This window comes from Hemibagrus wyckioides, linkage group LG13, assembly GCF_019097595.1.
Source record: "Hemibagrus wyckioides isolate EC202008001 linkage group LG13, SWU_Hwy_1.0, whole genome shotgun sequence".
NCBI classification, from domain to species: Eukaryota; Metazoa; Chordata; class Actinopteri; order Siluriformes; family Bagridae; genus Hemibagrus; species Hemibagrus wyckioides.
The window spans coordinates 6,133,818-6,159,018 of NC_080722.1; the positions used below are offsets into that span (position 1 = coordinate 6,133,818).

Consider the following 25,201-nt stretch of genomic DNA (forward strand, 5'->3'; position numbering starts at 1 on the left):
TTTCTACAGCACGATTCCGTGTATGTCTGAGCACATGGACCTGACCAGAGACATTAGTTAGGGATATTCCACTGAATTAACCTTTTCTTGTTGCATCAGATTTCTCCCTTTAACTTATTTAACATAAGTCGGTTCTAATTTTGTGCTGAGTGGAAAGACACGGCTGTAACGACTGGAGCTTATTCATGAGCTCACATACCCACGCTAACAAACGTCAGCATAGTTTAGCTGGGTGTAAGGCCTCAAATGGCCCCATTCATTAGCATATTAACATTCTGCAGTGAGATGTTGTGCATGGAAGTGTACTGTAAGTTACATGGCAGGGAATTTAATCCATTTCATTTCTTCTTCGTTTTAGTGGCTTGACTCATCTTTGAATCTCACAGGGTCTCTCACTTAGTCACCTCCGCCTACAGTCTGTAACACTTTACCAGCTCTAGTGATTTGATGGAAAGATACGTTATGATGTGCTGCTCCCCGTCTCTCCTCCTACTTGCATTGACATCATACCATCGTCCCACTTAAAAATGAGTTTTAGTTTGTGTTGTAAGACTGAACGACTGGAAGGGAAAGAGAGACAGTTAATGTTTTACAAATTGTGGCAAAGGCCTTCAAAATTCAACACAGCGTGATTAAAGAAAGCAATTTAAATGCGGTGTGATTCGTTTCAATTGTGTTTAAACATGAGAAAGGACAAGGCGAGACGTGAGATGGAGATATTACTTGTGTTACACCGCAAAAAGTCAAGCTCGGATGAGAAACCTAGTGAATGAATGAGAACGTTCATCACGTGCCAAACACAGGGTATGATTACTTGGCGCTTCTCGATATTTTTAAATGAGGCTTTCACGTTTCAGTATGCAGAGTTTAATGTGTTAGAATCAAACCCTGGTGTGTATTTCACCTCAGTGTGGTTTGTTTGAGAACACAGCAATCACATGCAGGTTAAGACCAAAACAACCGCTCTGAGAAGGTCTGAGTGAGGTGGTCTTGGATAGGTTCCAAACAAACTTTCAAAGGATTCAGTTGCGGTGAATCGACTCTGAATTGACTCAGTTGCCGGAAGTGTTTAAGCATCCTGCGGAGAAGATGATGTGTAATCGTGGCACCACAGTAGTGATGAATTCTTGACTCTGAGGGGTGTTTTCAGTAGTTTGTTAACGTGCAACACATATCACAGGTTTATATAAATGCACTTATTTTAATATGTAATTAATGGATTTTAATTTGTCATTCGCAGGGACTTTATAACAACACAGCAAAAGAGAGCATGCTTATTGAGCATTTTTGGAGGAAGTGTCCAGTATCAATGCTTTAACAGTAACAGTCAGCGTTAAAGCTGTAACCTGACTTCAGTCTTCAGGATCAAAGATGTTTTTTGGTCTTTTGTCTCAAAAATAAAATAAAAAAAAATCAAGGCTGGTGAGGGACTGTTTAAAGCTGCTATAATGTAATGTAATGTATAATGTAATGTGTTTTTAATTTTGTCAATTTCTTGACTAATGGATTTTCCACAGCTATAAATGTTAAAAAAGTAATTTTGCAACTCTGATGTACTGTAACAAATAAAAAATTCTTAGGGTATAAAAACAATAATGTCTTTGGGATGTGCGTTTATTAGAAAATATGCTTTGTGGCAGATTATTCATTATTTTCCTGTAATTAATTATATTTCCTATCATGCCCCCAAGTGTTTAATTGCTTACACATCTCCATTTGAAAAAACTGATTACATTTTTTTGTTTTTACTTATAGTTCGATCATAATTATTGTATGAGTGTCTTTTAAATCTTCAGTTAATTTTATAAAGAAGTGAATTTATCGATTAAAAACTTACTTCAGCCAATAAAAACCTACTTCATTTAATAGTGTGCATTTGTTTGTTTAGCTTTTCTTTCTTTCTTTCTTTCTTTCTTTCTTTCTTTCTTTCTTTCTTTCTTTCTTTCTTTCTTTCTTTCTTTCTTCCTTTCTTTCTGTATGTCTGTCTGTCTTTTGTAGACCTACTGTCTGTAAAGGCTTACCCAGCACTCCGAGCTCGTCAGTGACATCCTGCTGGAGAGGCGGAGTACAGTAAGAGGATGGACTTTTAACTGCTCTCATTGTCTTCTTGAACTAATACTACAAGAGGAAGTCTCGCCATGTAATGTGGTCTTTAGCTTGGCACTCACTCCTTACCTCCTTCCCATTTGCTTGTACAAAAGCAATCTCAGGTTTTCCACAAGTCAGATTTCCAGGAAGTTCCTGTCTCTGCTGAAACTCCTGGAAGACGGATACTTCTCACTGAATGCCACCACTAAGAATAACCACAATGAACCGAGTTTTATTTTAGACACAGTGCAGAGTGGAAAATCATACACACTGTGAGGGAATGTATGTGCATATGTGTGTGTGTGTGTGTGTGTGAGAGAAAGACAAATAAGTAATCGGACATTGCAGAAACTCCACCAGTGAGTATAGTGTGTGAGTGTGTAGACTGGTTTTTATGTCTTGCTGGGGACAAATTATCTTCACAAGGAGATGTATACCTGACATTTTCACCAGTATGGAGACATCTCCATGAGGAATTAATTTTTTTTATCTTATTTTATTTTTTTGGTGTTTAAAAAAGCTATAAAATTGAGTTAATTTAGCTGCATTTATGATTATGACAATGGAAGGTCCTCACAAGGACAGATGTGTGTGTGTGTGTGTGTGTGAGAGAGAGAGAGAGAGAGAGTGATATGGAGGGATTCAGGAATGCGCTTGGCCTTTGCTCTGTGTTCTGGTAATACCCGAAGCATCTGTGGCATGCAAGGCTAGGCGGCCTTCATTACTTATAAATACACCCACTAGACATGGCCTGAATTCACACTGTGCCCTCACCACTGTTTGTGTGTGTGTCTGTGTGTGTGTGTGAGAGAGAGAGAGAGAGAGAGAGAGAGAGAGAGAGAGTAAATTAATGGATAAACAGAAAAAAATGTAACCTGTGTTTGTTACTGTATAATATTTAAGAAGTGTCTCGCAAGCCTGGTCATAACTCATCATTTATCACCGAGCTTGCACTCTGAGAGCTCAGGGTTATATGAGGCAAGATCAATGTGCAGTGATTCTGAGGTGGACAGAGATGAGCGGTAATTTGATCAGCAAGTTTATGGAAGATGGGAGGAAACTGGAGAAGCTGGAAAAAAAAACATCTAAAACTCTGCAAAAGTAACCTGAGCTTAGGATAAAACAGTGGAGTTGTGAGGCAGCAACATTTCCCGCTTCCATTCCACATAATAATGCTGCCGGAATAATGCAGACATTTACCCACCATGATAAACTCTTTTTCTTCCTCCTTTTCTTATTTTTTATTCAGGCCCAGTGATCTGGTCAGAAGTTCTTGTTCTTACATGCATTTTTCTGTACCTCTACCTGTATATATATATATATATATATATATGTATATATATATATATATATATATATATATATATATATATATATATATATATATATATACCTTTATCTGTAGATAGATAGATAGATAGATAGATAGATAGATAGATGCAACTTTATTGTCATTGCTACAGGTACATATAAATGCAATGCTGCTCAGGATCTACCAGAAGTGCAAATAGTAGAAATGAACAAGTTCAGCTATTCAGATAAATATGTAAATATATATACATCAAATAAATAAAGCTATGGCAGCTAGTATATGCATAAGAATATGTGCAAGTTGTATATACAGTACGATATGTGTAAAAAAAAAATAAATAAATAAATAAATAGATATATATGTCTGTGGCAGCATGGTGGCTTAGTGGTTAGCACGTTTGCTCACTGTGTGTATGTGTGGAGTTTGCATGTTCTCCCCGTGCTTGGTGGGTTTCCTCCGGGTGCTCTAATTTCTAGGCTGATGGATGTTTCTAAATTGCATGTGCATGATTTCTAAATTATGAGTGTGTGTACCCTGCGATGGGTTGGCACTCCGTCCAGGGTGTATCCTGCCTTGATGCCTAATGACGCCTGAGATGTGTATGTGTATGTGTATCTGTACCTTTACCTCTATCTGCATCTAAATATGTATCTCTTACTGTACCTGTTTATGTACCTGTATCTGCATGTGTATATTTATCTGTACCTGCACCTGCACCTGCACCTATATCTGTACCTGTATCTGTCTGAATATATGTACCTGTACCTGCATATGTATCTGTATATGTACCTGGACCTGTATCTGCATGTACATATCTATCTGCTGTATCTGTATGTGCCTGCTTCAAGTGTCTGTATCTGTATCATGTGTGGCCTAAACTTTTTTGTCTATCTTTCATTTATTCCTTCTTTCCTTCCTCCCTACCCCTACGCCCCTGGAAAAAAGTAATCAACATAGTGTGTGAATTCTGACTCTGATATTTCCTCGACCTCAGCTACCTCACTCAAGTTCACATACTGTATAGTCTCAGTTACTGTTCCTGATGTACATCTCTGGTCACCACCAGATGCCTCTAAAGCCTCTGAAACATTCTGAAGAGCTTCCTAAAAAACAAAACAACAAAAACAAAGATCATTTTGAATAATTTATTCTTAATCAACTGTATCCTTTCTCTAGATCATCATTCTCCCTACTTGATTGACTGCTAACACTAAATTTCTTGCCTGCGTCCTCCATCCTAGAGACTATCCTAGTTCCCCTTGCCTTTTCCTTTGGCATTGTAAAACAGATTAAAGATCACCTGTAATGGTCAGCACTTTTAAAATAAACCTTGATTATATTCCATTTGCAAATGACAATATTAACAGCAATGCAAAAATGACCCTCCGTACACTCACGCCACCCTCTTTCATAGACGTATCACACGTAAGAATCACATTCCCACAAGAATCTGTGCTATAAAACACACGCTGTTACATAAAGTGCTAAAAAACCCAAGTGTTGCACATGCGGTTATTCTGTGTGTGGTCCATCATTTTCTTTCTCGGCTATTACATCTGCCACGAATCAGCCATGAAAAAAGTCACCAATCAGCAGTGAGTAAAATACACACAAGGACTGAAATCACAGGTTTAGATGCTGAGCCACTTTCACAGCCATACTACTGCAGGTGGGAAGGTAACAAACCTCCTCCAAATATCATTAACCACAAAGAAAAGACTTCCACATGTCTGCTTTTCAATAAGCAGCTATTAAAGATTTTATACCACATGACTGCTGAATGCTTGAGATGTTGATTAGTTTTCTGTAAAAGCTGTTCTGACAATAGTTCTGGCCTCAAGTCCTATACATTATATAATAGAAAAGAAAAGAAAAAAAAAAGAAATGATGTGTGTTCCTTTTAATACATTCACAATTTCTATCTAGTACAATCACACATAATTTGGTAGAAGCTCCATAAAAATAAAACCTAAAAATGTGTTTAATTTATTTGATGAAGTTTTCTGTGAGGAGAAAAGTTTACCTTTACTGAACATTTAGGGAAGGAGTCTCCGGTGTCAGTACTTTGTAATGTTTCTGACTTTCTTCAAGGTGAAGTGATTTTTCCTGGTAATTTTATTTCCCGATTTATTAACTTCAAGTAAGAGAAAACAATTAACAAATGTTTATAGCTGTTATAAAGTAAGCGATAACAGGAAGTCACTAGATTCATGGGTATTCCATGACAATAAACAGAAATATTAGGAAATAGCTGTGGTGCCAGAGGAATAAAATACTTTTATTATTGGAAAATAATCAGTTTTGACGTGGTAACATATAGGTTCACCGTCCAGTTGTTGATTTATGGTATGTATTGTTTTCAATTTAATTCAGTTTTATTTTATTTGCATAGCGCTTTCAAGAATGGACATTTTCTACAAGCAGCTTTAGAGCAATATAAAAATTCAGCGTAAAAATTACTGGGTTTGTGTTTGCTAAGGTTACAAATCTCACAGGACTACCAATGAACCATACATCATTAAGCAGGACGCCTGATGGATGACGAGCCCATGATGTGCAGAAGGATTACATCTCCTGTTGTTTTTTTTCCAGATCAGTGTTGGAATTGTGCCACAAACGGTTCCTTGTGTAAGCATTAGCTCTGAGCTTTATTACTCATGTTGCCTTGCCAAATAATGTATTTACTCACCCACCCTTCATATTTCATAAACAGTCAGTAACCTGGTAGTCCTGTTATGGCCAGTAGTGCTGTCTACACCTGCGATACATCCAACACTATTATAACAAAGAAAACAAGCATTGCTGCTTAGCAACAAGTCATTCACATATACAGAGACAAATAAAGGCATTTGCTCTCACTGTTTTGGTACTGGAACACAGCACATAAAAATGAATCAATTGATCAATAAAATCCTTAACATTTATTAAATAATATATTGATAAAATCCTTAATATTGATAATCTCAGCAATTCTTAATATTTCTGTTATTATCAATGTTGAAATACTTGGACTCACTCGCTGATCATTTTCTTGTATGTCAAATGAACTGACTTATTTATCTTATCAACTATGAAATAAACACATTATATTTATATAATATAATATTATTATATTATATTTACTTCATTTGAATTTGACCTTGCGATGTCCACTGAACACATAATAATAGTGCAGTTTCTACATGTCTATTTCATTCCCTGATTGTAGGATGTGTTGATGATAACGTTCCATGTGATTCTGTTTCCTCCCTGTTATCTCACTTAACTCTGAGGAAAGATGGAAGGAAAATCACTACCACACCTTTGCTTTCTGTAAACATGCTTTCCTCTTCAGCTGAACTCACCATCACTCACAGTCCCACATCTGTTTTTGAGTCATCTCAGGAAGGAAGGTTATGTTCTCCTCCCCGTGGGGGTCATGGCCGGAGGTGGTTCACGGATCAGCTCTTGATATCGCAGAAAGGACAGAGAAAGAAATTCCTTTCTGTGGTAATATAACAGATGTCATTTGCATTTTTTTTTCTGCTATAATTTTAACATGTACATTATGTATTAAACTTTTTTATTCAAATAGTTTGTATTTAATTTTAGTGCTAATAAAATTTGAGATATTTTGAGGTTTTAAAAGAATAAAAGTAAAGAAGAAAATTATGTGCATGACAGCATGTTTTCAGAAAAAAAATAATATATAAAATTTTTATTTTACCCTGTAAACCTTAATATTACCCTAATATTTTTATGTTTTACCCTGTAAATACACTGTATTTTAGAAAAATAAAATATAAAAAATTAAATTAAATTACATTACAAACAAAATACATTTCCTACTGAAAAAAAAAATATTTATTTATTTATTTATTTATTTATTTATGTATGTATGTATGTATGTATGTATGTATGTATGTATGTATGTATGTATGTATGTATTTATTTGTTTGTTTGTTTGTTTGTTTATGATTGGAGACCGGACTGTGTCTGAGTGTATCAGTGTCCTGAAAGTACTGTAGCTAGTCATGTGCTACACTGAACTAGTAGTCCATGGATATCGGCAAAGTGAGATTACAAACAAATAAAACAAACATTTTACAGAAACCATGTGGTTCATACTGCCAGCCTTGAGGAATCTCACACACCTCTCACTACTGATTCAGCTCATAAAAATGCTGGACAATTATCTGATGAGTTGAACCAGATGTTTAAGCCAAAACACACACAAAAAATGTGCTGTGTCTGCAGAATCGGGTGGAAACCACAGGTTTATAAACTCACCCACTATACAATGAATTCCAACTGAGAGAGTGCAATGGGAAATTATACTGGGTGATGAAGAGGTTATACAGAGTTATGCAAAATCATTTGCTTTTCCTACACAGGGTCACAGGAAACCTTGAGTCTTTCCCAGGGGACTTGGGGCACAAGGCAGGGGACACCCTGGATGTGGTGCCATCCTATCCTAGGGTACAATCACACACACACACACAGACACACACATACACTACAGAAAATTTGGAGATGCCAATCAACTTACATTACATGTTTTTGGACTGAGGAATGAAACTGGAGAACCTGGAGGAACTCAGTCACTAAGTGACCCGTAATCAAAATCTAGTTTAAATAAAAAGTGAATTGGTGTGAAATAAATGAACTATAAAATTGTTAATAGCCATAAGATGGCAGTGTTGTACAACATCATTCACTTACAGTTACATTTATATTTCAATTAGGAGACGATTTTTATCCAAAGTGACTCACAAATAAGGAAATGCAAGGCAAAGCAATATATTAAGCAGGGGACAATACAACAGAGCTACTATACAAGATTTTTAATTGAGTACTAGAGGAGGAAATTTCACAAATGTAAGGTCTAAGAGCTAGTGTAAGTGTAGATTTTTATTTAAATTTCTTTTATTTATTTATTCAAAATTATATACAAAAGAGTTGGAGCTGTTTTTTGGAATCTAGATTATTAGAAGATAAATTATTCATCTTTACATAGTGATTTGATTTTGGGTGTAATGCATAAAGCATTATCAAATATAAATGGTTCAAATAATCAATAGCATGTGTCAATCAGAGAAAAGCAAAATTAGTGATAAATTAATAAATTAATTAGAGATCGAGGTAGTCATTTGCTATTTGATTCATCATTATTGTACATGTGGGAGGTCTGATGAACTCTAGGGGTTTGTGAAGGTACTGCAAGGGAGAATATGTCTAAAGTCTAGACACTTGGAAATGCAATATATGGTGCATTAGAGATAGAAGATATTCAATTTGTAGGTTAAAAAGTAAAAAAAAAAAAAGTATTAGTGGGCCATTGCTGGCATTAGCCCAATTTACTGATACTTGAAACATGATCTAGTTTTATGACACTTATTTGCAATAGATATTACAAAATAAAAATAGTTAAGACTTTCATTTGACTCAACTCTCATCACCATTTTTATATTGATATCGTCACTCATTGTACGATATTTTTCCTCTGTTCTGTACAATTTAATTTAATTTTAAATTTAATTTTGCTTGAAATTCAATTGTTTCCTTTTTTTTTTTTTAATTTGGGCGTATTTTTACTTTATTTTATGTTCAATCTTTAAAAGCATTTCACTGCATGTCGTACTTTGTATAATTGATATAATATAAAAAAATGTATTATATAAAAATATAACCAGCATAGAAACTATTATATCTACCATACATAGGCATCATAAATTATTTGCTGTAGGGGAAATTTTATATCTACTGTGAAGTTTTAACATTTAATTATAAGTAATATAATAACAGCGCCTTATAGATAGTGTGATAGTGCCTAATAACAGTGCCTAATAACAGTGCCTTACTGATAGTGTGTCTCGTTCGGATACAGCTATATCAGCTGTATTTATGTTCAACACACATGAATCAATGCGGATTTTGGCTGAATGCATATTGTAATGATGTCACACGACCCGTCTCAGAAAATGGATGGATGGATGGCTGGATGGATGGCTGGATGGATGGATTCTCACCACTCCCTGCACTCAGAGACACCTAATGTAAACATATGAACCCTAAAGCCTGGACAAATATATAAATATAATTTAACAATGTCTTCAAGATCTGTGTCCAGGTTCTGCTACACCATCTGGTGTACACTGGCCATCTGTTTACATTGTGAATGGGATTTGTGTACACGTTTCCACTTCACTCTGTGATCTCTAGAGTAAGCTTAAAATCTAAAAAAGACAGATTAGAAGGTGCGGCATGCTGGTGTGTAGGTGGCTAAACACACCTCACACAACAACAGCTGAATACCGCCATTACAATACAAACCTAAAGCTAGGAGTTAAAGTACATATATGAACAAATCCTACTGAACATTTCAGCCTACTGGATGTATGTCTGGTTGTTATTCTGAGTATTTTCCAATAGTTTACAGTAATTAAACTCCTTGCTTCATTTTAAAATACTTTATGTGCTGATTTGGGTCTTTATTCCATTTGTCATTATGGTTACACAATATAAAAATACATAATTATTCAGCCTGTCTAATTTACATAGAATATTTATAATTGAATAATGTTGTAAACACTAGTGAATTATAATTTCTTAAAATAAAACTTTAAGTCACCACCAGCGGGCGTGGTTAAAGTTTGAGTTTTGAAAATGTTTTGATCGTTTGTTTGCTTTGCTAACATGCATTGTTTAAAACTGAAGTCACATTCCTAAATCTCTTCACACAGTCAGTGAATCAGATCTCTATGAACTTCAAACTGTCAAACTGCCTCAGTTTTCACTGCTTTGACACAAAACACATTCAGTAAACACATCTTTTGCAGAAGAAGAAGCCTTTATTTTTGTCACATATACATTATAGCACAAGATAATCTGCACATTAAAGCCACAAGGAAATCTGATTATGAAGTTGGGGTCAGAGCACAGAGTCAGCCTGTGAAGCCCTGGAGCAGGGATGGTTAAGGGCCTTGCTCAAAGGCCCAGCAGTGGCAGTTTGGCAGTGCTGGAGCTTGAATCCCAACCTTCTGCTCAACAGCCAAGAGACTTAGCCCCTTGAACCACCGCTGCCCTTCACCATCACATCTTGTACTTCCATGCACTCTTTTGTCTTCCCACTCCACCATCTGTAAAACACTTTATATCTGCACACTGCGTACAAAACTGTTACAAAATGCAGTTCAGCCATAATCATACTGAAATATATAGAACATCTTATATCTAATATTTACAGTAAAATGAAATACCAGCCATTCCTAACTCTGCAAATTGATCTGACAGCCTACCCAGGTGTCCTGTTGTTTGTACCCAGGCTCGGCATCAGAATGATTTTGTTTGTAAAGATGTCTCAAGGTTCGGTGGGAGAAAAAATAGACAGAGAATAATATATTTCTTTGAAGATATAGAAAGCCAAAGGGATGACCCTTTCAGCTATGGCAAGAGAGGTTGGTCATTCCAAATCTGTCATTTCTAAAATACTGCATCTTCACAACGACACAAACTCATTTAAGTCCCCTAAGAAAGCTGGCCATCCAGAATAATGCGGAGAATCGCAATGGATAATCGGTTCAACACTGCAGCTGGGATTGCTCACAAGTTCTATGCTAACCAAAGTAAGGATCTGTCTTGTCATACAGAGTCTCGACATTTAAGAGAATTTGGACTGAAAGCCCACTCTGCAGTGAGCAAACCTCTCATTAGCAAAAAGAATCAAAAGGCTAGACTAACCTTTGCTGAGGAGCATGTTATGTGGACAAAGGACAACTGGTCTAAAGTTCACTTTAGTGATGAAAGCAAGTGGGTCAGATAGGAAACATTATGTTCATCATCAAACTGGTGAAAGACTGACCCCAAAGTGTGTAAAGAAATCAGTGAAAGGTGGAGGGGGATGCGTCATGGTTTGGGGGATGGTTTCTGCAGCGAATGCAAATGTGTATCAGACCCTTCAACAACATGCGGTTCCTTCCCTGCGTTCATCACCCAATCAGCCAGCCCCCTGTCACACAGCAAAATGGGTAAAACAGTTCCTTGAAGCTGAAAACATTGACATAATTAAATGGTCAGCCCAAAGTCCTGATCTAAACACAAAAGAAAACCTCTGGAAAATCCTTGGGAACAAAGTTATGGCCAAGAAACTCACTATAGTCACCGACCTGTGGAAGAGATTGGAAGAAGAGTGGACCAAAATCACACCAGAGCAATGTGAGAGACTAGTGAAGTCCTGTTCAAAGCAAGGGTCTGTACACTTCCTACTAATTGTTGACTGTTGTTTCCTTCAGAAATTGCTACAGTCATTGTTGTTCTCTAATTTTGATCATTGTGTTTCCTACAAAATAAAGGTTTTTTTGTTGACGTGCCTTGGTTATTTTGTAAAACACTGTTCTATTAGTATGGTACAGCCACAACAACAATTCCTTCAAATGTTGAGCAATGAAGATTACATTATTGCTGAAAAAAATCAAGTGTTCATATATTGTTCTCTAATTTTGATCTCCACCGATCTCCATATACTGTCTAATTATTGTAGAGAAGTTTTCTTCTATTATTGTATAGAAGTATAGAAGAATATCTTGAATTATTTATTTAATTAATTTTAATAATTTTTAATTGTTATTTTTTGTTCCACTCCTTCATCATGTCTTCATGTTTTCTTATGTTTCTCCTAACTTGCTTTTTCTTGTTTTGCAAGGCAATTATAGGTTTTTTTGATAAGAAACCTAAGATTAAGCCATAGTTGAGGCTCTGTACCTACACCACACTGTGAGCATATCACTGAATCTGCAACTGTCAACACACATGAAAAGTAACTAAATCACAGATATATAAAGATCTGTGTGGAATGGAAAAGGTTACAGATTAAATATCTGCAGCAATTTTGGCAAAGTAAGCCTAACTGCAACAAAAGAGATTCAGAAAACAAGTATCCATACTGAAAGGCGTTATTATAATCTAGATAATCAAGTTTGTCAACCTTGGTGAACCTATTTACTGTAATTAAATTCAGTTTTATATGTATAGCCCGTTTAATAACAGGCAATGTGTTACAAAGCAGCTTTAGAGAAACATAAATTTTGTATATACATTTTAAATATTGACATTTATCCAGAGGTGATGGTGGGAAGGAAAACGTCCCTTGTGCAACTGAGGAAGAAACCTGGAGAGGAACCAGATTGAAAAGGTAACCCATCATCATCTGAGAGAAAATGGAATATAATTGCAATTATAATAGTTTCCCATCTGTATTTGTACTACAGTATCTATCTATGTATGTAGGTGTGTATGTTCTATAGTATGTATGTATTCTGTGTGTGTACCAACTGTGTACTATAGAGTCAATTGGTGATTGTTTAAACTTAAAGTATGAATATGAGCATCAGTCATTTCTGAATTCAAAGTCTAAGGTGTTAAAGTTATCAGTTCAATCACAGAGATTTGTATTTTTGATAGTGTATTATATAATAGCAACTAAAATGTATAATATAGAATTTACTGTGAATGAAAAGTCGATAAACAATGAGAACATGTTGAATACATCTGTCAATCTGAATATATTGGGGGAAAAATCATGATACTGAGGCTGAGGAAATGCATGAACCTGTAGAGCTTTAAATAATACATAAAAGAAAATAATTAGTAGTAGCTTTACTACGAATAATTAACTTTTTGTAAACTCTTTGAGCCACTCTCATATATTAATCGTAAAGAAATTACCTCATGCACTAGGTCTATTTGATTTGCTATTTTGGTTATTATTTGGTTCAAATAAAAATTTTATCCATCACATGCACCACTGTATACAGAATAACATGCAGGGAAATGTTTTTTTTACTAAAATATGTGGTTAAAAATAAAAATAGAATTTACAGGTACTGTACAGGTAGCAAATGGGAAATAAATGTAGAAATATATGAATGATTATTGTGAATAATTGTTAATACAGTGCAGATGTGCGCAGTTGTATACAGTGAGCGCAATGCATGCTCTGTGGAAACATCTGACTGAGGTATAAGAAAAGTCCCAGTTCATTAATATTAATAACTGTAAGAATTTTACATGAAATCTGACATGTTCATTGCAAGTATGAGGTTAAATATATCCAGTTAATGGTATTTGTAGGAGTTGATAGTTGTTGAATGGATAGTAAATGGTTTTCATTCTTTCCACCTGATAAATTTAGCTTATGATTTTGTCTTTGTGGGCAGAAGTGGGTTGCAGTGGTTTCTTTCACTGAACTGAAGCTGTTGGCTGCAACCTATGACCTAGACAGGTCTGAAGGCCTGAATATCGACTGCAGTAAAAGAGACACAACGGATCATTAACAACCCGGCTTGTTCAGATGAATTCAATAAAATACATGAGCGTACATCCATACATCCTTATTATTTTTATAGGATATGTACAGGGTAAAGGCTATGTTTGTTTGCTTGTTTATTTATTATTTATTACTTTGTTTTTTGTAGATATCAAGGCCGCAGTGGATCTGGTGGATCCCAAGAACACTGCACATGAGGTGGGAATACTCCCAGGCTGGGATACGAGTCCATCACAATAGATCAATCCTCCAACTGGTTTGTTTCTGGGAGGTTAGAGGAAACTGGAAAACCCAGAAGAAAACTAAACAGACATAACTCGATTTCAAATAAATGTGGTCATTACTGAGCATGGGAACTGGCATAGCACAGGTTAACCCACACACTCACACATACACAGTTTTCCAAGAATGCAGTGCAACTTCCTCACAAACCCGCAGTTTGTGTGGCTTATTTATTTAAAACACAAGGTGTCAAAACCCTTGACATGTGAGTGAACTAGTGGTGGGAAAGAGGAAAGAGAGGAAGTTTCTTTCTAGCTGCTCTACTACGCCCCATGCCTTTGTCTGCATGCACGTACCATCTTACACTGAATTCATTCAGAATGCTTCACTTGAAATTTGCTTTAGGCAGCCCATTCACACCTTTCAGCTACTTATCTCTATGAGCTACTTGCAACAGCAAGAAATATAAATGACAATAAGGTGTGATTTGAATGTTTTAAGCAACATTTTGAAAGGAAGATTAACTGCTTAATGTTTAATAAACATGATGTTTATGCATAATTTATGGAAGGAGTTTCGTCTTATCCTGGCATGGGAGAAGTTTACGATTTCCAGTTTCTCTTTAAAATGACAAGATGATATTGGAGTTAAGAGGCCTGAACCTGTTCCAGCATGACAATGACCCTGTACACAAAGCGAGCTCCATGTTTGCCAAGGTTGAAGTTGAAGTCCTGCACAGAGCCCTGACTCTGACTCAACCCCATTAAACACCTTTGGAATGAACTGGAACGACAACTACACCCTAGACCTCCTTACCAAACATCCCCAAACTTACTAATGCTTTTGTGGTTGAATGAACACAAATCCCCATAGCTAACTCTGTCTCATGGAGGTTAAGATGTTGGACTACTAATCAGAAGGCTGTGAGTTCAAATCCCATCAAGTTGCTTCTGCTGGACCCTTGAGCAAGGCCCTCAACCCTCAACTGCTCAGTTGTATTAAAGTGAGATAAAAATGTATCTAGCTCTGGATAAGGGCAACAACCAAATACCATAAATGTAATATAAATATCTAAATGCCTATTGTTTTGAAATAGGATGTGCAGGAAGTGCAAATGGGTGTGTCCAAAAACTGTGACCACACAGTGTACTAACAGTTGAAAAATACAGATAGTTATATAGCTATAGGCTATTTGTTTTTTTAACATGCAGTTTTTTTAATGAAGGGATTTATGAAAACCCACAATTTTAAAATGAACAATAAAATAAAATGTAAAATATGTTTGATGTGTCAAATGATCAGAAGCATTAGAAACAGAAATGGTCTATTATCAGTTATTCTGAGAAATAACATTTACTCATAGGTACTGCTGTTTACTTTATATGAAGCAGTGGCTCATGTATGTGATTTGGATTTATTTCCAATGCAATACTGACATCATTTGAGATACACGACATGCCGAAGTAATGGAAAGAAATCTACTTAGTACTGCTTGTTATCGTGCTAGTGTGTTAAACACATCCTGTGTGGGTGGCCAGCGGAAGTTCCTTGTCAAAGGAAAATAAAACCTTCAAATACATAGTCTCATTTTGAATACTGATGTTTAAATCAAACCTGATACAACCCCAACAAAGATGTTTCTTTTTTTCCGACATCTTTCAAATCAGATTGTTTCAATAGAATGAAATAAACTATAAATAATGATTACATGTTTTTTAATCATGAAAAGTTATCAGCTGTTGCCACTCACCCATCCATCAGAGCCTCGCCCTGTAAACTTAATGCTAATACTACTACTACTACTACTACTCTAATAATAACAATAATAATAATAATAATAATAATAATAATATTTTTTATATAGCATTTTTCAATATGGATACAAAATCTCAAAATGCTGTACAAAAAAATTCAACAATACAAAGCATTTGTGTTAAAACACAAAAAATATAAAGCACTAATGAATAAACCATAGGTTGCTGACTAATTAAAGGGGAAAAACATGCTGTGGAGGAGGTTTGGGGGTTATTTCCGCTTTTAAAATGATGTATCACTGCCAATCAGTACAAAGTTCTTCTGATTTTTTCCATCCTAATGGGCGTGGTCTCTTCCAGAATGACCCCACCCCCATCCACAGGGTACAAACAGTTTGACAGGGATGAAAATTCCTTTTTCCTTCACAGACACAAGACCTTAACCACAGAGCTTGAACAGCTTGAACAAAATGTTTCAGAGTCATTTTTTGGACACCATCATCCAAACACCAGCTAAGGGAATATTCTTTTTAAGAAGCACGGCTTCAGAACACTTCCAGACAATTGTGGACTCTATATAAAAGGCACATGTTGTGCCTGTTGTGATGTTTTCTTGTGGCCCAACACCTTACAAAACACTTGATGTTTTATTCTTTCAAATTCTTACCTACTGTACTGTATATGCATGAGAATTATCAAAAGTAATGAAAACTTCCTTTAAACTAAGAATAAAATGAAATAAGATAAACATTTTCCACTACTCAGGACAAGTGATATTTCAGGAAATGCACCAGAGATAGACGAGAGCTTTAAATTCCACAACCAGGATGTTATAGTCAATGCAGGAGGACAGGCTAGCTAAAATTAGACTCTGTTCTCAATAAGGAGGTGGACATCTCATCTGTATCAGTGGAAACTTTCTTTCATCTAGCACATTACAAGAAACGAAAAGTTAAATGAAAGACATGCCACAATATGGATTCCCCTCTATGTATGAATTTATTTATAATTATGAAGTGTGGGCCATGATGCTTTATACAGCTGCTTGTTTATGTCACAATTAAACGACTCACTAAGACACAATAACTTTGTCATATATTATACACAATAAATGCACAAGGTAACACAAAACAAAAGCAGAAAATCTAGGAATACACAACCACAGCATGTACTAACTAAATGGCTTTACTGAGATACCACTACTGTTGCTTAAAAAAGCCTTCTGCAGCTTCATATATCATCTATGCACAGGAAATGAGCAGGCAAGGTCGAGAACAGAGAAAAAAAGCTGACTAGGTGTCATTCAGTGGCTTTTTGCTATATGCAAAGAGTTACATGGAAATATCAAGTAATTATGTTATGTATGTTTATGTAATATAGTCATAATGTTTGTGATGGAACAGTAACTGAATCAGTGAACAGATCAGTTCATGTAAGAAGTGTAAACACAGGCAAATTAGATTAAAATATGAATAATAATAATAAAAATAAAAAATAAACACAGCATAACAAATATTAAAGCAGTTGGGGAAGGGGAAAAAATTACAAATATATATATAAAAAAATTAAAATAAAATAAAAAATAAAATAAAATAACAAAGACTGAACGACGATATTAAGACTCTAATGATATTTAGCTGCACTTTTTAAATTATTAATCATAGACAACTACTGAATATTTATCATTTATGTTATACACAAACAGTACTAGTTTTTTAGTTAGAGTGACAGAAAGCTGTCTTATTTTTGGCTCACATGTACTTGAGCAGTGCTTGAACAATGCTAACGTGTGGCAACAAAGCAAACATGTGACCTTAAAAGCTAACCAAATTGGAGCAAAGTTGTCTAGCCACATATAAAGATGCTAATCTGCTGACTGCTTTAGATGCAGGTAAGAAAATCTTCAACTCTTCAAAATCAGCTCTAAAATGAAATAGGCGGGCATTGCAATGATGCTGAAGGAGGTGCAAGGTGCTCTTTCTTACTAATTGTACGTGTTGACACTCTTGACTGCAGCATCTTGGCTAGTTGCATTTTTTCTATTGTGGTTTTTGGTACTGTTGAAACAAAGCATCACATTAGTCGAGATGTGAAAAAACAACAGCATGGGGTGGTTTTTTGGAAACTGCAGTGTGAGGAGAGCAAAAAGACTTGTGGTTTCTTAAATAAAAAAAAAGTGATTTTGGGTTTTTATTTTCGGTTTGTTCTACTTTATAAAATGTTCATGTTGAATTAGAAATTATAGATAAATAAGAGACTTTTTTTTAGATGAACCAAATCCTCCTAGAAAATTCTCTAACCTGCTAACAACTCTTTCTTGTCACTAGTAAGGATTCATGATTTTTGTTGATTTTTCTTTTTTTTTTTTATGTTTAATAAAGTTTTTCATTCACTAAAAAGTACTGGATACACAGATCCCTTATGTAAATATTTATATATGTATAGGCTATATAACTATGAACAATGACACTACAATTACAATATTATATAAAATATTTTATAGAATATTGCAATATTCTATAAAATACACTGATGCTTGTATATATGAATATATGTAAAGGAAACAAGCAAATAAAAGTGCTAAACTGTTAATTCTATTATTTGTACATCGATACTGTTATTTCCTTCATATATTCATGCATACAGATATTCACTATGTTTGATCATTTCACTGACCGGTGTACTTGCTTCTTCATCATATTAGAACTTCATGTTTTTTTGTGTTGTGCCTTTTTCCTAGGTTGGGGTAATGGTGGAGGTTGTTCCTCGTCATCATCTATTGGAGGTGGTGGAGGTCGACCACGCTGCTGGGCCCGGGGTCGTGATGCAACTTGATGTGGGGCTTGAGATAAGTCCTCGGCAGAACCGTTTTCGACAGGCTCTGGAGGTGCTGGCTGTCCTCTTGCTGTTTGCTTCCCTTTATGTGGAGGTGGATTAGAGCTGACGTAGTTCAGTCTGAACTCTTCTTCATCTGGAAAAGAACACAGGATTTATTATTATTATTATTATTATTATTATTATTATTATTATTATTATTATTATTACAAAACATATATATATCTCTGAATTAATAAAGTCACTGTAATGTAGATATGGAAGTTAGTTAGTCCGGCCTCTTAATAAAACGCATCTATATTTCCATGAGAATGTTTATTTCTGTAAATTTGTTTCTCAACCTTTACGAATGTTGCCCTTGAATTACTCAATAATCATTTACTGTATCATTTAATATTGAAAATAATAATAATTTCGGCTGAAAATGTTGCAAGATATGTTTCTGAGGAGTAAAATGGTTATTTAAAAGCAGGAAACTAGCACAGTTTTCACACCAACAATAAAAACAGTGTTCTGGGAACCGTCACCTACTTTACACACCTGCTGAGTTGATATTTAAAAAAGAAACTAAAAAAACCAAAAACACAAGTAACCTTCTTTTTCAGAGGAAAAGCTTCCAAAAAGTAGTTCAGGGGGCTTGGCATAAAGTAGGACAGCAACATTTTGTCTGACAAAAGTTTCAAGTTGTATGTGCAGTTGCAATTATTTTTGCCTTACATGTACAAACCTGATACCTGGTAAATTTGTATATATTATTATATGTAGTAGTTGTAGTAGTAGTAGTAGTAGTAGTTGTAGTAGTAGTTATAGTAGTAGTAGTTATAGTAGTAGTAGTTATAGTAGCAGTAGTAGTTGTAGTAGTAGGTACAGTAGTAGTAGTTATAGTAGTAGGTATAGTAGTAGTTGTAGTAGTAGTGGTAGTTGTAGTAGTAGTTATAGTAGTAGTAGTTATAGTAGCAGTAGTAGTTGTAGTAGTAGGTACAGTAGTAGTAGTTATAGTAGTAGGTATAGTAGTAGTTGTAGTAGTAGTGGTAGCTTAAGCCATGGCCTCAGCAAAGTATATTATTTAGCTGAAAACCTGTGTGGAAACTTTATAGTTATAGTTCTGAGTTATCACTCGGCTCCTGTTAGTCATTTTATGTACCACATTAGCATCAGTCAAGGCCCATGTGGCAAATATAGCCTGCTGCATCACTTCATGTGGCCTATAAAGAAAGACTATAGATAAAACAAGATTATAGACTGTGAAAAAAAGACTATAGTACACTTTATAAGACTCCTCAGCATGTTTACACGGGTCTAGAATATCTGATCTGCAGCATAGCGACCGCCATTGTACAATATGTGTGGGTTCCCATCTCACAGAGCTGAGACAGGCGGGTAAAATCAAAGCCTGTGTGCTGCGTTTCTCACGATGCAGGGGTGGCAGTGGCATAACCCGGAAACCAGGAAAATACACAGAATAAAATTGTGATTGTTTTTTAATCTGTATAGCTAAATAGCTTAACGTAACATGCTCATGCATTTTTAGTGTCTTTTTTCAGTGTAATAGGATGAATTTGTAATTGAATCGTTCAATCTTGCCATATTACTACTGTTCCCATAAAAAACCTTCAAGAGAGTTGCACTGAAAAATGATCACGTTAGTTACAAGGGGGAAATTAAAAGCTTATCTTATGAATTCTGATCTTGTTTCCTTTCCTCTGACTGCAGAAAATCTCCATATCTCTATATCTCTGTGCTTCTAGTGTGGCTAGTACTAATGACTGGTAGCTTTCAAACAGATATGTACGAAAAATATGCGATTCTAAATGCTTCATCCTCTTTCTTATCATAGCAGTTGAAAGCTGATAACTACAACGTGAAGGAATGTATTCATAGCCAAAAACTTTTAATCAGTATGATAACTGTTTTCAGCTGAAAGAGCATACACTTAAAATAGTCCAGATGAGATTCTTCTCCTTTTTTCTTTGAAATGTCCTATTTTTATTTTAGAGCCTGTAAAGCTTATGGGTGTAAGTCAACAGAGTGTGTTAAAGTTATAATAATAATAAGAAGAAGAAGTAGAAGAAGAAGAAGAAGAAGAAGAAGAAGAAGAAGAAGGAGAAGAAGAACAACAATCATCATCATCATCATTATTATTATTAGTCTTTGATTAAATGCCATAACTTTCTCATGGATAGTCTGATATTGAGAACTGAAGTTTGACACCCGTGTTATAGATTCTCACCCATGCTCTTTCATTCCACCCCGTTTCACACAGAAAAAAAAAAGTGTCAGTTCTGAGTTTGTTATTGCTATGTTAGTAGTTCAGAGTAAAATGAACAGGCCAGTTTGCTGAAATAACCACTCTTTACAAGCATACTGGGCAGAACAGCATCTCAGAAAACACATAAAGCACACCAAAGAGTGAGAAGAATAGATTACAAGGGAAGACGTCTACACTGACTTTGATTTTGAAAACCAGCTGTAGATCAGACTTGCACACGCATTGACATGGCTATCTCACTGATAATCAAACTCAACCAACATTCAAAATTCAGTGAGATTACTGAGATGTATTCCTCCGTCTCCGTTGTTTGCTGTGAATGTTGCCTAAAGTTCTTGAGCTGTATCTGTAATTTTACATAATGTTGCTGCTACATGTTCTTCTGATTGGATAATTGCAGATCTATAGGTATTTCTGCTTAACCGAATAGTAAGTATATATCTAAAAATATGAATAATTATATTATTTAACAAATAACCTGTACTATGAATGACAGGGATGTCATGACAAACCTTGCCAACTCTATTTGAACTCTATTGGCCGCAATAGGGGGCGGAGCTTTGTGGGAGGCGTTCAAAGCGTAAAAATGTTCCGGTGTTGTCAAATTTCACCGACATAACTGCTAGAAACTTACTCTTAAAAAGCATGGATGAAGCTTGTCTAAAGCACCATAAAACATAATGTTTAGAAGAGACACATGACATGTTTTAAACTCAATACAACTGTTTGGAGCTAAAAAGAAATCTGACTTTAAGGCTTGCTTTAGAATACATGACCCAAAGAGAATCACTGGAAATTTGTCCAGTGTTTTAATTTAGAAAGTTGTGTAATGTTTAATTCATTTAAATATGTTTTCAGTATAAAAAAAATATTATAGGAAATACTAATCAGTTATCACTAAAATCTAAGAATGAAATTACCTCGCAGATGTTTCTCTTTGCGTTTACAGGAACGGCAGGCAAGTGTCACCATCACAGTTATCAATAACAGGACTAGAAATCCTCCACCAGCTAAGATGCCCACCATAAGCGTAAAGTCAAAGCCAAAGAGCGTCTGCTGGGACGTGGTACCTGAACAAAATTACAATCATTATATGTATTATAAATGAGATCGTATAGCAAAATTGCCGATTATAGAATAATCAAATTAAGAGATAAGTATTTATGTTCCAAAATGAAAGTACATGAAAAAAATACTTACATGCTGCTTCCACTTCATCACTTGTATTATTATGAACTGGATTCTGAGCAGTACATGCATACTTTGAGTTGCCTGCCTTAGCAAGTGTTAAGACTTTTCCTTTCTCCTGGCTTTCTTTCTTATTTTTTTCCCAGCTGAAAGATATATCTTTACGGTCCTCAACCTCACATGTGAGGTAAACCTTCTTATCCTGACATGTAACATTCACTCTTGGCTTTGGAACTTTCACTGATCAATAAGGAAGGACAGCATCATGAGTATATTAGTGACAGTATTCAGTATTTGAAATCATATTTATGTATTTTTAATAGGAACTATTAAATACTATTGCATGGTGTAAGAAATCTACATTTGTTATTAGAGGAAGTGTAAATTTTCCTCTTATTCATTAAAAGCAAGAAAGAATTTCAGTAAAAAAAAACCAAAACATATATTTCCAATTCCAAATGTCTTACCATAAACACAGACGGTTTCTGTGTATGAATTTAAGTTCTTGCCGTCCTCATCAAAAACATCAACAGTGTATTTTCCAGAATTGCTCAGGTTCACTTGCTGGAGCTCCAGGTTTGTATTTACCATCTTCCATTGTTTATTTTGGTTGATATTCTGTTTGCGGACTAACAATTTATCGTCTTTTTTAATAGTGAATTTCTCATCATCCTTAAGCAGCCTGTCAGCCAGCTTAAAGGGGAGATTTTTCCCTTCTAATATATTTTTCTGACATGTGCTACAGCCTGGGGAAAAATATTGTAAAGTCATTTTAAAGCCATAACAAAATTTACTTAAAACAGACAAACACAATATAATATTTAATATCTGAAACATGCAAACCCAAAAATATTTCTAAAGTATTCTATATACCAGAAACCATTAGTATTGTCTGGAAACTATAAAATACAATTTTAATCACAAATCTGTTGTGAAATTACATGAAAAAAAATCACTTATGTTTAATAACTGATAAAAAAATAATTCACTTTGAGTCACAATGCAAATTTGCATAATGAAAATGCTGTAGTCAAATCTACAATTCCAATAAAGCTAAATTAGGACAAAAATTAATTATTTAAGTGGAAAATTTATTACTAGAACAGAAAATCTTGACCTACCTGTTAAGGTAAATAGAGACAGGAAACAGAGAAATAAGACTATAGCACTGCCTTTGGCGTTCATTGTTCTTCTGAAATATTTCACTGACAAATGTAGGAAACAGCTTCTGTTTCCTGTCTCGAGATGGGGGTGTGTTAATACAAAGACAAGCACAGGTTGCTTTTTTTTGCCTTAAAAGCAGATGTGCAATACCAAAAAACTTAGCAAAGTGTCTTCAACAAACTTGTCGTATATAACAAGCAGGCTTTAAAAAATTACAGTGTGTTGCAAGAGTAACTGTAGAGTTTAAGTTTAAGCTTTAGTTTAATAGTATATGATGTGAAAAAAATGAGAAAATAGAAATGCTTCTTCATCTGCAATGCAAAATGGCACTGTCACATCGCTTTTCATTAGGAAATATATTGTGTTAGGTTTTAAATACCAAATACGAGAGGGTTGAAATGATTAACCAACAACTGCTCCACAGCCAATGTGGTTGCAATCAAACTGACAAGACAATTCATTTCTACAATGAAACAAAGGTCTAAAGGGGTTTTATGACCAGACCTGGGGTTCAGACCCAGCAAATTATTTCAGATTATGGTGCTACCTTCAACCAGAAAAGGTTCTGACATTTGAGGTTTATTTATTTATTTATTTATTTTCATTTATTTACCCTTTATGATCCGATGAGTACATTGACAATATAGCTTGTTGCAAAAAATAAATAAATAAAAATTAACAAAAAGTTGAAGATGAACACTGAACATTTAAGGTGAAGCAGCATTACGAGATAAAAACATTAACCCTTCGATATTGTTGTTCTTGTTTTTCGGCGGCTACCGGTTCAAATCATCTGATTGGATCATCTGATCTGCATATTTATTAACTCTTTTAATTACCCTACTCAAATTCAGTTCTGAAGACAAATAAAAATAAAACCGAGTCAAACAGTCCCCCGGAGTTTTACTCTGTTCTCATATAACCCAGGAGCATGCAAATCAATGCTTGATCTGAATCTGTAGATAGATAGATAGATAGATAGATAGATAGATAGATAGATAGATAGATAGATAGATAGATAGATAGATAGATAGATAGATAGATAGATAGATAGATAGAGCAGTAGAAGATTAGTAAGCAAGTTGTGTATCAGGTATTCTGCATCCTCTGATGTCAAATGCCTCCCCCTTATGGGAGAACGTAGCTCTATCACTACATCAGAAGTTATCTGGTTCTTATTTTAAATAATAATAATAATAATAATAATAATAATAATAATAATAATAATAATAATAAAGGAAACAAACAAAGAAATAAATAAATAAATCTTAAGTTTTAAGTTTTAAGATTACATTAACTTACCTTGTGCTCATCTATGTTTATACTCATACATTTTTTGCATTTCTCTGCTAAATTTCCTTGTATTCAGCACCCACTAGTTTTATGGCAGTCTACTAGTCTTGAACATAGATTTGAAGCATAGATTATTAAATAGAAATCATACGTTAAGGGGGTTACATGATACAGATTTTTGAAAATCTCAGCACAGGAGGATGAACAAAATATTATGAGAACCACACAAGGTGTTTAGTTATAAAGGTCTGGTTTAGGGTCTCTTATGCCTCTGATGTGTTTCTAATATCACAAGCATAAACCACAGAATGTTATTAAAACCAAAAACCTCAAAAACCTCTCTCTCTCTCTCTCTCTCTCTCTCTCTCTCTGTTCCTGACTGCTTCTTCTCCCCAGTCCTGACTGATCCATCCTGATTCCTTATTTCTGGTTGTAGTCTCATCACTCGGTGGTGCTCACTGCTGCTGAGGATGAACCCACGTGGACTACTAGGAGACACTAGGCTGGCCATTGATATAAACAACTTGCTCAGAAGCTCCTTGTTACACAAATAAACCTGACTATATACAGCTATAGAAGGGAAATGATTTCATATGCTCTGTTTCCCAGAAAACAATGTGTTACTATTTCCTCTTAAGGTTTCTTCCTCATTTCCTTGACACTGTTGCTAGGGCTAAGTATAAACATTTTATAAACAAATAAAACCGAATAAAGTTATCTATTCAATTATTGACCGTAGGTGGCAGTGACTGATTATATATATATACAGGTCA

At 35.0% G+C, this 25,201-nt stretch overlaps 1 protein-coding gene across 2 annotated transcripts; it reads right to left on the bottom strand.

The window, feature by feature from the left end:
• Positions 1-10,222: 10,222 nt before the first annotated feature.
• On the bottom strand, positions 10,223-24,066 carry si:ch211-132g1.1 (T-cell surface antigen CD2). Of its 2 annotated transcripts, XM_058406927.1 has the most exons (6): positions 23,093-24,066; positions 22,439-22,717; positions 21,984-22,211; positions 21,704-21,853; positions 18,356-18,650; positions 10,223-17,736 (listed from the first exon to the last, which is right to left on the bottom strand). In XM_058406927.1, the coding sequence occupies exons 1-5, from the start codon at positions 23,154-23,156 to the stop codon at positions 18,388-18,390; spliced, it is 984 nt and encodes a 327-aa protein (XP_058262910.1). In that variant the 5' UTR covers positions 23,157-24,066; the 3' UTR covers positions 10,223-17,736; positions 18,356-18,387. The 2 variants fall into 2 exon arrangements, with proteins under 2 accessions (XP_058262910.1, XP_058262909.1); XM_058406926.1 differs by having other exon boundaries at positions 10,223-18,650.
• Between the last annotated feature and the right edge of the window lie 1,135 nt (positions 24,067-25,201).

Coding starts and splice junctions, on each gene's coding strand:
- si:ch211-132g1.1 (XM_058406927.1), bottom strand. CDS start 23,156: ATGAACGCCAAAGGCAGTGCTATAGTCTTATTTCTCTGTTTCCTGTCT. Junction 22,718..23,092: donor GTCTCTATTTACCTTAACAG/GTAGGTCAAGAT, acceptor ATTTTTCCCCAG/GCTGTAGCACATGTCAGAAA. Junction 18,651..21,703: donor CAAAGAGAAACATCTGCGAG/GTAATTTCATTC, acceptor GTTCTTTTCCAG/ATGAAGAAGAGTTCAGACTG.